The sequence below is a fragment of the Caretta caretta genome, chromosome 1 (assembly GCF_965140235.1).
Source record: "Caretta caretta isolate rCarCar2 chromosome 1, rCarCar1.hap1, whole genome shotgun sequence".
Lineage (NCBI taxonomy): Eukaryota > Metazoa > Chordata > Testudines > Cheloniidae > Caretta > Caretta caretta.
The window spans coordinates 152,711,484-152,724,011 of record NC_134206.1 but is presented as its reverse complement, the minus strand read 5'-3'; the positions used below and the strand labels follow the sequence as shown (position 1 = coordinate 152,724,011).

Genomic DNA, 12,528 nt, shown 5'->3' with positions numbered 1-12,528 from the left:
TCTAGATCCCATTACATTGGTTCATGCTAGCACGGGTTAGTGGCATCTCTAACATTCATTAATGTGCTACTTACATGTCCTCTTCCAGATTGTTACTGAGGAAGCTGTTAAATATGATAGACTCTTGTGCCAACTCCGGCAGCCATCCCCTGCTGAGGGGCATTAAAAACCTTTACCCGCCACTTAGATACCTCTCCATCCATAATTACCGTTATTTATGGTCCTTCTGACAGTTTTCAGGTCATTTTTTCAGTGATTTCAGTCATTTCAGGTCAGGTTTTCAGTGCCCGTTAGCCAAGCTGATTGGCTCTAATTTGGCACATATATTCTCTGACTGTTTCAAACGCTAAATACTAAAAGCTAAAGTTTATTACACCTACCACTTTTCCACTCATTTTCTTACTCTAAAACAACCCCCCCTCACCAACGTAGTTCCTCTTACAAGACTTCCCCTGCCCCCCAATAAATCCATGGTCCATTTCCTGTCCCGATGTTTAGGAGGTATTTTCTCTTAGCCTTGGCTCCATTATTGTACTCATGATAGAAGCTAGACCTCAGGTGCAGTGATTGTCAGGTTCACTCTTCCTTCCCTACAGTTCTTTTTGTGTAGAGAGGGAGCACTATATGCTACTTCAGTTTACTGAGGAACCCGATCCTGCTCATTGCTATAAAAACTAAACAAAGCTTTCACCAGGTTTGGGTGTCACTAAAGCTGTGTCTGCACTTGGAGCCATACTTGTGCTAGCTCTCATCCAGCTAGGAAGCTAAAAATAGCCACGTAGCCATGGCAGCCCAGGCAGCGGTGAGCAGCAGCACGGGGTAGTGGGTCCAGGTGGGTTTGTAGTCGGGGGCAGCTAGGCCCTATTCACTGCTGCCCGTGCTGCTATTTTGAGAGCACCAGCTCAATGAGAGCGAGTACAAGTAGGTCTGTTCGAGCTGCAAATCACACCCCCAGCTCCAAGCTTAGACAAAGCCTGAGAGAGAGAGAGAGAGGGACTGCTTGAAATCCTGGCCCTACTGCAGCCTATGGCAAAACTCCCATTGAATTCAGTGGGACCAGGATTGCACCTTTTGATCTGGGCCCTTTAACATGGATACCCAGCTCCTGCATACCTCTCGGGGCATGCATGTCCAGCTGCTGGCTGCTGAAGTCTGAAAAGGGTCTGTTTCTGGGAGCGCCACGGCTTTTGTTTTTTAATTCCAGCTATGAATATTAACGTTGCTGTGAGAACTGCAGCGGCTCTCTTGGATCAGTTTTATGAGAAACGGAGACTACTAATTATATCAACTCCTACTGCCGCCAATTTTTTCTACAGGTTGCAATTGGGAATGCTACAGGTAAGACATGGTCGTTTTTTCCAGGATTTTTTTTGTTTAAACTCGAGAGCCAGATCCTCAATTGGTGTAAATTGGTCAGTCTTCATTGATTCGCCCTCTCCCTGCAGTGGAGCTATGCCAATTTACAGCACTGAGGATCTGGCCCAAGAGCTGCTAGTTTTGTAGTAAACATGTTTGCAAGGCTCTGAAATATCATCAGTTTCAACGTTGCTCCAAAGTGGACCGCTCTAATTCACTTTACTCATGGGTATAGTCTAGTTCAATGGGGTAAATGAACCAAACACTGGCCTTCACATGGCTCTAGTTTGACCCTATTCTGTCTTCCCAAGAGAAATTAATGTTGTGCTCATTACCAGCTAATACCAGCATCACCATCCAATTCTTAGCGAACCCCTGAAGGATTTTAAAGAAACCTGCAGTCATTCTTGCTGGTAAACTGTTCATCCATGTCAAGCTTGTGTTGGCTGTCTGCACAAGTAACTAATACACCAGTAACCAAAGGAGCACAGAATCCAAATTAATCATCAGCAAAAGAATTTTTTTCTCGCTGGTCCTGAATGTAGCCTCAATGTGGTCCTGTTTCTAGGACTTGCGGAAAGCGCTCCAAATTATTTAGTATAAACTCTAATAGTATTTTTTCTCAAGGTAAACTAAGATCAGTCTTTATAGAAGAGACTATGGTGTTTGCTCCAAAAACATGGAATGATGACAACAGTCTTAGTTATTCCAATTGAAATTAATGGGACTTAGGAGCCTAAATACCTTTGTGAATCCCACCCTCGGGGCTTATCAGTTTATCTAACTGTAAACTTTACTCGGGCTGTTGTCAGAGTTAGCGACATGCAAGAGGGATGCACAAGTGCCCAGAAGAGAGTGAGATTGTTTACCAGCCCAGCTGGGAATAGAGCCAGCACCGCATGATTGGTGGCCGTGAGGACTGTAAATTTACTGCCTGCCACCACTGGAACAAAATTCAGCTGTGATGATTATGTGTCGCTTGCAAATCTGGACTCCTGATCTTACTCTGATTTTCCCCCGTAGATGCCAGAAGCCAGTTGTGTAATGTCAAAAAAAAAATTTTTTTTGTAATGGTGTTTCAACAGTTTATTTTTGAAACAAGAGTGGCTTGACCAGTTAATACAACCAAACTCTCAATTCCTGGGTGACTTTTTTACCAGGTAAAATTTAAGTGGTGCAATCCTTTTTTCCCCCCTGCTCTCCGTGATCCTCAGACACTTTGGCATCAGAGAACACTTTTCTATAGCAGGCTCACATTTCACATTCTTTGTTTGGGTGCCAGATTAAAGTGCTGGCACCATTTTTAATAGACTGGCATCATTTCAGTTCGTTACCAAGACATCTACATTGTACTTTGGTGGTCTTTTTTTTTTTAATAATCAGCTAAAAATCCAGTACTGTAGCAGAACTACTGCCTTCACGACTCCAGAAAACATTCTCAGGTTCCCACTGCTGACTTAAAATAAGAAAGTATTTAGAGAGAGCAAAGATTTTGAGCTCTGTATAGAATATCACCTTATTGTGCATTTAATGTAAACAACTGTTATAATCAAATCCAAGCCCGATGCATGTTCCTGGTTTTTTCTCTTGACCCCTTTAGCCAGAGCAGTGTGGTTTGGACCTCCGGCACGTGACCGTGATCGAATTGGTTGGTGTCTTTCCAGCACAGCTAGGAAGAATAGGAGTAAAGATGCTGCCTCCAGCACTTGCTTTGCAACTCAGGTAAAAGGGAAAGTCTCGCCACCAGTCCGTTGCCCCTCAGCCGCGGGGGGCGTGATGTCGTCCTTTTTTTCGTTTCTTGGATCCTTTTTATAGTAGAACCTTGTTGATCCCAGTATAACATCCGCAGTGAAATGTAGTTGTGTGAAGAGGCTCTAACAATACACATCAGTGACTTATTTCCAAGAATGAATTTTATAGAGACAGGGTGGTGCTGAAGGATATCGGGGCGGGGAGGGGAAGGGGGTTTGCTATCTGGTTTTTAAAACTATTGGCTGCACAGCTAAGCCTCAGAGTTTCTTTGGTCCTGATTGTGCTCTAGCTGCCACACCGTCACGGTGAGCTGGTCTTTGCTCGGTGTAAAAGGAATGTCTACCAAACGCACAGATGAACCAGCACTTCACCCTGTTGCCTATTGAAACACGCTGTGAGCATTGGACTCTCTCCGTGTTCTCAGGGTTGTTGCCACTTGTGGTAACTAGGTGGTTTGAGCAGCCAGGAAGACTCTTCCCACCTCACGTTCTCCTGCTAGCGGACTCTTCCCAGAAGCAGTTATGTCGCTAGTGCGCCACTGGTCCTTTTCAGCCGCACCAGCCTACAACGTAGAGCAAAGCAGCGCGTATGTTTGTACTGCGCCTGGCCCAGCGATGGGGGCCTGGAGTGCTACTTCCTAGTCTACAGAATAGAAGTGTTTGGTTTCCCCTTTCGTTCACAAATCCCATTGAAAATTAACTTGGTGGGAGGGTCGCACTCAAGCAGCCGTCACAGTCTGCCCCTCTCTCCCCCTCCCAGCCCTGGTTATCTCTGCTGCTCTTTCAGGCAATTGTAGGGTGACGTACGTCCCAAAGGGAAAACTGAACACCCCTGTGGGGCTGCGCAGAGCCGCTTGCTCGAGGCCACCCCCCACCCATCCCACCTCCCTGCGCAGGGCTGGCCTGACGCACTTCCCTTAGCCCTGCATGCGCTGGGCTGGCGTTGCTCCTTGTTTGAGCCCTACCGCCCCCAGCATGGGGCTGGCAGTGCCGCTCACCCCTTCACACATTCCTCCGTACCCTACTTTTTTGACCAAAGCAGGCACTTGTCCCGTTTGCTCTTGCCAACAGATCAAGCTGGCGAGAGCAAAAGGGACAAGTGTCCACTTCTGCCAAAAAAAAAGTTGGGACAGGGCTTAAAAAGGGGCATGGCCTGGGCAAAACGGGATGTCTGGTCACCCGAGACACTGAAGCCTTTATTAAAGGCTGAACGAGGAAGCCCTGTATCCGCGCCCAGCCCAGCCGAACCAGCCCCGCTGCCTGTGTAGTGCTGCTGAACACCGCAGCCAGGCTAGGCGTGGTTTCCCTTTGAAGTCCCACTTTTAGGAATGCTACAGGCAGGGCCGCTTCAGAAGGGAAACCACCGTGGCCTTGCCCAGCCTGCTTGTGGCGTTCAGCAGTTACACAGGTGCCTAGGCTGCTTTAACGGCACTAAGGCTGGACTGGGAGGGGGTTAGGCTTTCCTAAGTGGGGCTCAGAGTGCTGGGGGGAGAGCCAGAGCCAGTGGCAGGGCATGGGGAGGCAAAGTAGCAGGTGTAAATGATTCCTTACACACACTGACACAGGGGGCTTTTCTGGCATGCCAAATTAGAATTGATCCCTTTGAAGTCCACTGGCAAAACGCTTAGGGAGCAAATGCTTAAGGTACAGCTATACGGTGCACACTCCCTTCAGCAGCGTGCAAAGTACATACACTACACTTCCCCCCCAGCATAGGCGCAAATAGCAGGGTAGCTGGCAAGGCACTGCTTAGGCGAGTAAAGGTGCTCCTGAGGCCTGGGGATACGTACCCAGGCTGTACTCTGGCTCTCTACTTGCCCAGACCAGACGTCAGACCGAGCATAAAATGAAAGATTGCAGCTGCCTTGACTGCCCTTTAATGTAGTGGCACAGCCTGCAGCACCTGTAAGTCCCTCAGTGCCAGCTGCTCTGAGAGGAAGAATAGGGGGCTGGGCACGGTAGGAGCTGTATTCCCTGCAGGCCTCACGTCCCAGTGAAGCACAACTGTGGTCTGCATTTGGGAACGCTGTCTCCTGTAGCTTGGCCGCCCCGGCCTTCCCTCTCCTCCGACTCTGTCCTGCTGTCCCGCTTTTCACTACTGTGTTAGACATTCAAGAGCCTTATGGTAATAGGGCTGTTCAAAATCGGATTTCCTAATTTTTCAGGTTGTTGTTGCGCATCCCCCATTATAACTTCAATGTGGTGGTGATGGACAAGCACGGCATGGACAAAGAGCGTTACCCTTTCCCAGCTACACCAGCGCAGCTCTTTGCGCTCATTGACAGCTTCCCCTTGAGAAAAGAAGAGATGAAATTGCAAGCAGAAACTGGCCAGTCATGTACCTGATTCAGAAGCATGGCGTTTCCTCTGTTAGTGAATTATATGATCATCCCTAATCTCCCCCGTGGTGCTACACAAAGCATGGCTTTTTGAAATCACTGATGTACAGATTTTGTGTGTGTATTTTTAAGTCTATTTTATTGTGTAGCTTCTCTGCATATGACACATGCATGATGCTTTTTTGTACTTTCAGCCATCTTTAGAGAAATTTGTACTTAGTACTACTCCCCTTTGGAAACCCTTGTACAGCTGTTAAGGAATGTAGTCATGGCTCTAGGAATTATTTTGGACATTTCATGCAGTAAAGTTTCTTTCTTACTGTTTATAAATCTTTTATTAATAAAATATTGTTTTGCAAACTCAGATAGTTTTGTTTAAAGGTCCTTGTGTGTATAAAAGCTGATCTCAAAACTAGGGGTCAGACCAAGCCAAAAATCCAGATCCAAATTCTTGTGGACAGTGCAATGTTGAAAATTTTGATCCAGACTTTGAAGTGTGGGTTTTCAATTCAGAATCCCTCAACATCACTAGTTATTCTCTGCTTCTGTTGTACAAAGCAGCTCTGAATTGTAGTGTCCTTCATACAATCTTTATCTCACTTTACAGAGTTTAATACAATTACAGTCATAAATGGTAGTTGACAGACAGATGTGTAGGCAAAGGTGAACAGTTGTCGTTTCCACAGAGTTGAAATTAAATGGAAAGCTACTGGAAGGCTGTTGCAGATGGCAGGAGCTGCGGAAGAGGGCTCCCGTACTAGCTGTCACCTGATTGTTTGGGGAGACACCTGAGGGGTTGAGAGAGAGCAGTAAGAAGTCTGGTAAAGTAGAACTCCAGCTGGAGGCTTCATAAATCAAGGGCAATTTTAACTGGATCTTGCAATGAACAGGAAAGGCATGGGATTTGGGAGAAAGGGAGGGCGATGTGTTTGCACTTCATGCTGTATGAGTGAATGGAAAAATGTGTTCTCCCCAATAGACTTTGTTCATGTCCAATGAGCCTGTTAGGAGAGTCTTCTCATTCCTTCAGCTTGGAGCCAGACCAAGCCTTTGATTTGGTGACAGGGATGGCAGACCGCCCACATTGCAAAACCTCACACAGAAGCTATCATTGCCAGAGCCGTGAAACCACTAAACTACAAATTATCAATTTAGGAATTAAACCATTCAGGAGTTTTATTTTTTCAGCACTATTGCTCCTTCCTTAGGAGGGTTGGGAGTGTTAGACAAAGTTAATATAAGGTTTCTGCTTTTTAATTTGTGCCCCACAAGCCTGATAGTAGGATGCAAAGACTAGTCCTTCCCATGGAAGCCAAATGAGTACAACAGGAAAGTACAGATACACAAGTTAGCTGAGGCACATCAGGAATACTAGTGCATGCCCTCTAGTCCTAATGAGGCAGCTGTTGATGCCTGAATGTCCATTTTATAATATCTTAACCTACAGCCTGAGGGCTAATTGCCATTTCACAGTCTTGCCTGCTAACGGAATGTGCTGTAATCTCTGGTGCTGGAGTATATCCTCTTGTTTTATAAGTTTCAGAGTGGTAGCCGTGTTAGTCTGTATCAGCAAAAAAAAACGAGGAGGACTTATGGCACCTTAGAGACTAACAAATGTATTTGGGCATAAGCTTTCGTGGGCTACAGCTCACTTCATCGGATGCATACAGTGGAAAATACAGTAGGAAGATCTATATACACACAGAGAACATAGAAAAAATGAGTGTTGCCATACCAACTGTAACGCGACCAATTAATTAAGGTGAGCTATTATCAGCAGGAGAAAAAAAATTTTGTAGTGATAATCAGGATGGCCCATTTCCAACAGTTGACAAGAAGGTGAGAGTAACAGTAGGGGGAAAAAATGAGCAAGGGGAAATAGTTTTTACTTTGTGTAATGACCCATCCACTCCCAGTCTCTATTCAAGCCTAATTTAATGGTGTCCAGTTTGCAAATTAATTCCAATTCTGCAGTTTCTCGTTGGAGTCTGTTTTTGAAGTTTTTTTGTTGGAGAATTGCAACTTTTAGGTCTGAAATTGAGTGACCAGGGAGGTTGAAGTGTTCTCCGACTGGTTTTTGAATGTTGTAATTCTTGACGTCTGATGTGTCCATTTATTCTTTTGTGTGGAGACTGTCTGGTTTGACCAATGTACATGGCAGAGGGGCATTGCTGGCACATGATGGTATATATCACATTGGTAGATGTGCAGGTGAACGAGCTTCTGATGGTGTGGCTGATGTGATTAGGTCCTATGATGGTGTCCCCTGAATAGATATGTGGACACAGTTGGCAACGGGCTTTGTTACAAGGATGTTGTGTGGTTGCTGGTGCGTATTTGCTTCAGGTTGGGGGGCTGTCTGTAAGCGAGGACTGGCATGTCTCCCAAGATCTGTGAGAGTGATGGGTCGTCCTTCAGGATAGGTTGTAGATCCTTGATGATGCGCTGGAGAGGTTTTGGAAGCCAGGCTCCCACTTCCACAAACAAGCCTGAGCCAGCAGTGAGCACTAGTTAGAAAGGAACCGTGAGGAGAAAAGAGAGATCTGCCACTGAGAAGCAGAGGCTCGCTGTGGAGTGACATATGTGAGCCATGCCAAGGTGTATGAAGCTGACAGACTCAGTCAAAGGCCTAGACTGCTGTGATAGCTCAGAACCAGGTGAGCAAGGCAGGCCCAGAATCTCTCATCAGAAGATGAAGCTTTATTGGAGTTGGGAATTCTTTGCCTTGTCTAGTTTTTCAGTCCATCAGATCAGAAGAACAAACCCTACTAGCTGGGCAAAATAAGAGAACGTTCTAGAAGATGAGACAAGAACATTCACCTGGGTAAGGCCAGAGTGATACTGAACAATCCAGGACGGTGCAATTTCATTCCTACTTGTTTGTCATGTGATGTGCCTGAAAGTGTGAATTGATCTGAAACAGAATAGTGTTGCTTAAAAAGACATGTACTGATCAGTAATAACACTAAGCTGCAAGGTTAACCCTTTGGACACAATTGGATTTCGAGGTGGATGGCACCTTGAAATTAGACGTATTAAGGAGGTTGGGGAGGGAGGGACTGGGTGCTTGTCAGAATGAGATATTGAGAATGAGAAACATGGGTCCTTACAGAGGGTTCAGGCCAACATTTGTTCTGATGGGTAGCGGAGAATAATGTATTCCTGGCTCAAACCAGCCCTTTTAGACCTTCTCATTCACAAACATTAAATCTACTCATAACAAAAAAAAAATCTAAAAATTAACATAAAAAGAACAGCTAAGGGAGGAGACAAGATGAAGCAACTAGCAGGAAGGAGAAGAGAAAAGCACACAAGTACAGTGAAATTACACCTATCAGGTCTCAGATCATAGCATACATTTAGTATTACTGGCTGCATGTAGATGAAGTCCCTTGTTCATCACTGTTAGAAAAAGGCAATAGCATGTTCGCTGTAAGGGGTCCAAGAGGTTTGATGTAAAGCATTTGAGCAGAGACGGGAACACAGCATCATGTTTAATGAATTTTATTGTAAGAGAAAGAACATTGTATTTTGTAATAACTACAAATGGGTTCACCATCAACCTTCTTCCACAGTCCACAAGTCTGAATGTACAGTACACAGGAAAGGACAAGAGCAAGCTGGGCAGGACAGTTTTGGCTAAATTTTGGCAGAGCTTCTTATAATGCAATGTTGTTTAATACTAATAGTGTTCATTTCCACTTTAACTGTACCAAACGGAGAGCTTGCAACAGAGAGTTTGAACAGGAAAGAATTCAGAATAAGAGGACACATGATATTCTCTAACTGTTGCAACAAAGACACATTTTGTTGTTAAACAAACTCCAAAAGTAAGTAAAAACAGCGCTCATACATGCCGTCCAAAGCAGCCTAAGGCTAAAAAGCATCAAGTTCTCCAGAAGAAGCATGTAGCTGTGTATAATTCATGGTCACAAATGAGAACTATTGTAATAGCTAATCTAAATCATGACCTAGGATGTGGGAAGGATAGATTCTCAAAAGCCACTTGCTCACAAGTTCAGGCTCACGCACTAGCATTAATATACACTCTGTAGCTACATGTGCATTATCACCACTATGTCAGACATCACCCCTCACCTATCAATCACCAGCTACGGAACCCATTGGGCACAGTGTTTGGAATTCGCTAACATGGTCTAGCGCATCTCATGGACAATTAAGGAAGAATGCACCATTACTACTTAGAGCTTGCCATCCCCTATGGGAATTGCTCAGATCCAACCCCTTCCCACAGCCTGTATCTCAGGCCTCCTAAATCTTGCTGTCAGCATCTCTGAATATATATTGTTTTTTAAAAACCTAGGGAATAAAGTTCCCAATGCATTATTACCATTCTGCATGCAGGTCAGCTCTAAGGAAGAATCTTTTGTTTGTTTGCTGATGTTGGGTTGTGTGTTGTTGTTTTGCTATTTTTGCAAAGAGCTAAAAATTAGTATCCAGTATCAAAGTGGGCCTGTGACTACTATGCACTGCCCAGGGTCCTTGCCATCTGAGGCCAGCATTTAGATGCAACCATGAATTTAAGAATCTTACATATCAGATGTGATCCTTAGTGGAGGATTTATTGAAGGCTACAGGGAGGGGTGAGAGGGAGAACTATGGGAAGATTCAGGTGCCACCTTTATTGTAGCATGTGAGCTGATAAACAAGGTGACTGTGGTACTGTGACTTTGAACCCCCTTTTTAATTGTGGATGTGATCCAGAATTAAAAGGAACACAAGATGGGACTGGGGGAGGGGACACAGTTTCAACTGTCATCCTCCTGTATTTTAGTCTTTTCAATCAACGATTTAGGATATTCAAAGCTTGCTTTGCTGTTGTACTTTTGTAAACTTCTTCCAGAACATTACTCAGAAGCATGGCAAATTACACAGGCTAACCAAGCGGGGACATATATAACATGAGACAACACAATTAAGTCTTTACTCTGAAAAGCAAGGGCTCGTTTTATGTCTCCCTAGTGTAATCTTTATCGAAAGGGGCACGATGTGGTAAGGTTCTGACTTAATCAATGCACCATGATAAACGGCACTTTTCTCTCAGGTTTGCCAGCAAAAGCCCCATGAGAAGGGTGGTACAAAATCACTTTGCTGAGCTGCCAACTGAGAAAGTGATGTTGGAACTTCTTGCAATAGGGCCACAGAAAAGCAATGACAGCGTGAGTCTCAAAGGAGGATGAAGGGGCACCCTCTATGCCTTTGCGACATCCCTCCCATAGCTCATTAGCTAATGCAAAGAAAAGGGGTGCATTGATAAAATGTCAGATCTCATTAGAGACAAGATGCCTGAGCAATGGGCAGTGACAAGGCAGTGTAAGGAGATGTTTATTGCTCTGGCTCAAGATTTTACTGTGATATTTGTATCTTTTATTATAGTTTTTAACGTTCGTAATTTCAAGCTTTTTAAATAAGTTAAACCCACTGATTATTAGAAGAAGAGTAAGGCAGAGAATGAAGCTTTAGAGTTAAATTGTTAGAAAAATACGTATTTTAATATACTGCATTGTGCTTGACTTTTTTTTTTTTAAATCAATACGGTTAAAAAAGATTCTTCTTGTTCCCAAGTATTGTAGCTATATAAAACTGTGCTAACGAATAGTTTAGAATTATCTACTGTGTCAAGTCTTATTATTCAGGACTAGAATTTATAAATCAGGGTTAAATGTAAGAGTAATTAGATTGAGATTTCTGTAGAAATCTGCCTTGAGTAATTGTTCATGTACTTTCAGTGCCACAAATCTATACACAAGGGAGGTTTTAACTTGGCCCCTTATTGGCCATCTTTGTGCTCAGTCTGGTGACACCCAGTACATAATGGCACAGAATTATAAGCAATTAATCAAATATCTGGAAAACAAAAAGTCAGATGTGCAATCAGTTATCTTGTGCTTTTCCCATCCCATACATCATTTATATAAAGAAGAGAACAGATACTTAAAGGGTATTATTAATGTGACAATGTTTTCCACACACCAAATGCTTTCTGCAAACGTACTGATCACACCACTGAAGACAAAAGCTTTCTAAATAGTTGCTGGGGTTTACAGCATTGTTTTTCACTGAGCATTGATTCATTTAGAGCAGGGGTGGGCAAACTACGGCCCACGGGCCAGATCATTTTAAGCCGGCCCGTGAGCCACACCATGTGGCTTGGCCCCGCTCCGACGCTCCAGCCGGGGTGCTGGGGCCGCACCATGCGGCTCCCGGAAGCCACAACATGGCCCCGCTCCGGCTCCTATGCACTCCAGTGGAAGCTGCAAGGGCAGTGCCTGTGGATAGGGCAGCGTGCAGAGCTGCCTGGCCGCGCCTCCATGTAGGAGCTGGAGAAGGGACATGCCACTGCAGCCAGGAGCCTGCACCCCTGAGCCTCTCCCCACGCCCCAACCCCCTGCCCCAGCCCTGATTCCCCCTCCCGCTCTTCAAATCCCTCGATCCCAGCCCCAAGCACCCTCCTGCACTCCAAACCTCTTATCCCCAGCCTCACCCCAGAACCTGCACCCCTTCCTGTGCCCCAGCCCTGATCCCCCTCCCGCCCTCCAAAACCCTTGGTCCCAGCCCAGAGCACCCTCCTACAACTCAATTTCCTCGTACCCAGCCCCACCCCAGAGCCTGCACCCCCTCCTGCAACCCAACCCCAATTTTACGAGCATTCATGGCCCACCATACGATTTCTATTCCCCGGTGGGGCCCTCGGGCCAAAACGTTTGCCCATCCCTGATTTAGAGCCATGTGTGATAGGCCTACATTAAAATAAAACAAAAACTAAACTGTCTGAACTAAGCTGTGAGACGCTCACTGCACAGTCCAGAACCCATCCATCAAACAAACAGCTTCTCACTTGGAATTTATTGTCTTATTCCAAATACCTAATATAAAACTACGATAATGGATGGAGCCTCTTTAATATCTGGCCCATACTACTCAACCTTTGAGGCTAAAACTCAGGGTGAAATCCTGGCCCTACTGAAGTCAATGGCAAAATTACCACGGTCTTCAATAGGGTCAGGATTATACCCTCAATCATTTTCTTTAGTTTAATAACGGTTACCTTTTTAAAATTT

At 45.0% G+C, this 12,528-nt stretch overlaps 1 protein-coding gene across 4 annotated transcripts in view; it reads left to right on the top strand.

The window, feature by feature from the left end:
- The window catches only part of SRPX (sushi repeat containing protein X-linked), a 72,671-nt gene extending 66,861 nt beyond the window's left edge, over nt 1-5,810 (top strand). For all 4 annotated transcript variants that reach the window (XM_075132190.1, XM_048864173.2, XM_048864166.2 and 1 more), the window contains 3 exons: nt 1,205-1,338; nt 2,957-3,078; nt 5,273-5,810. In XM_075132190.1, coding sequence (XP_074988291.1) covers nt 1,205-1,338; nt 2,957-3,078; nt 5,273-5,453 — 437 coding nt within the window. In that variant the 3' untranslated portion in view covers nt 5,454-5,810. The remainder of the gene's footprint in view (nt 1-1,204; nt 1,339-2,956; nt 3,079-5,272) is intronic.
- Nucleotides 5,811-12,528: the final 6,718 nt, after the last annotated feature.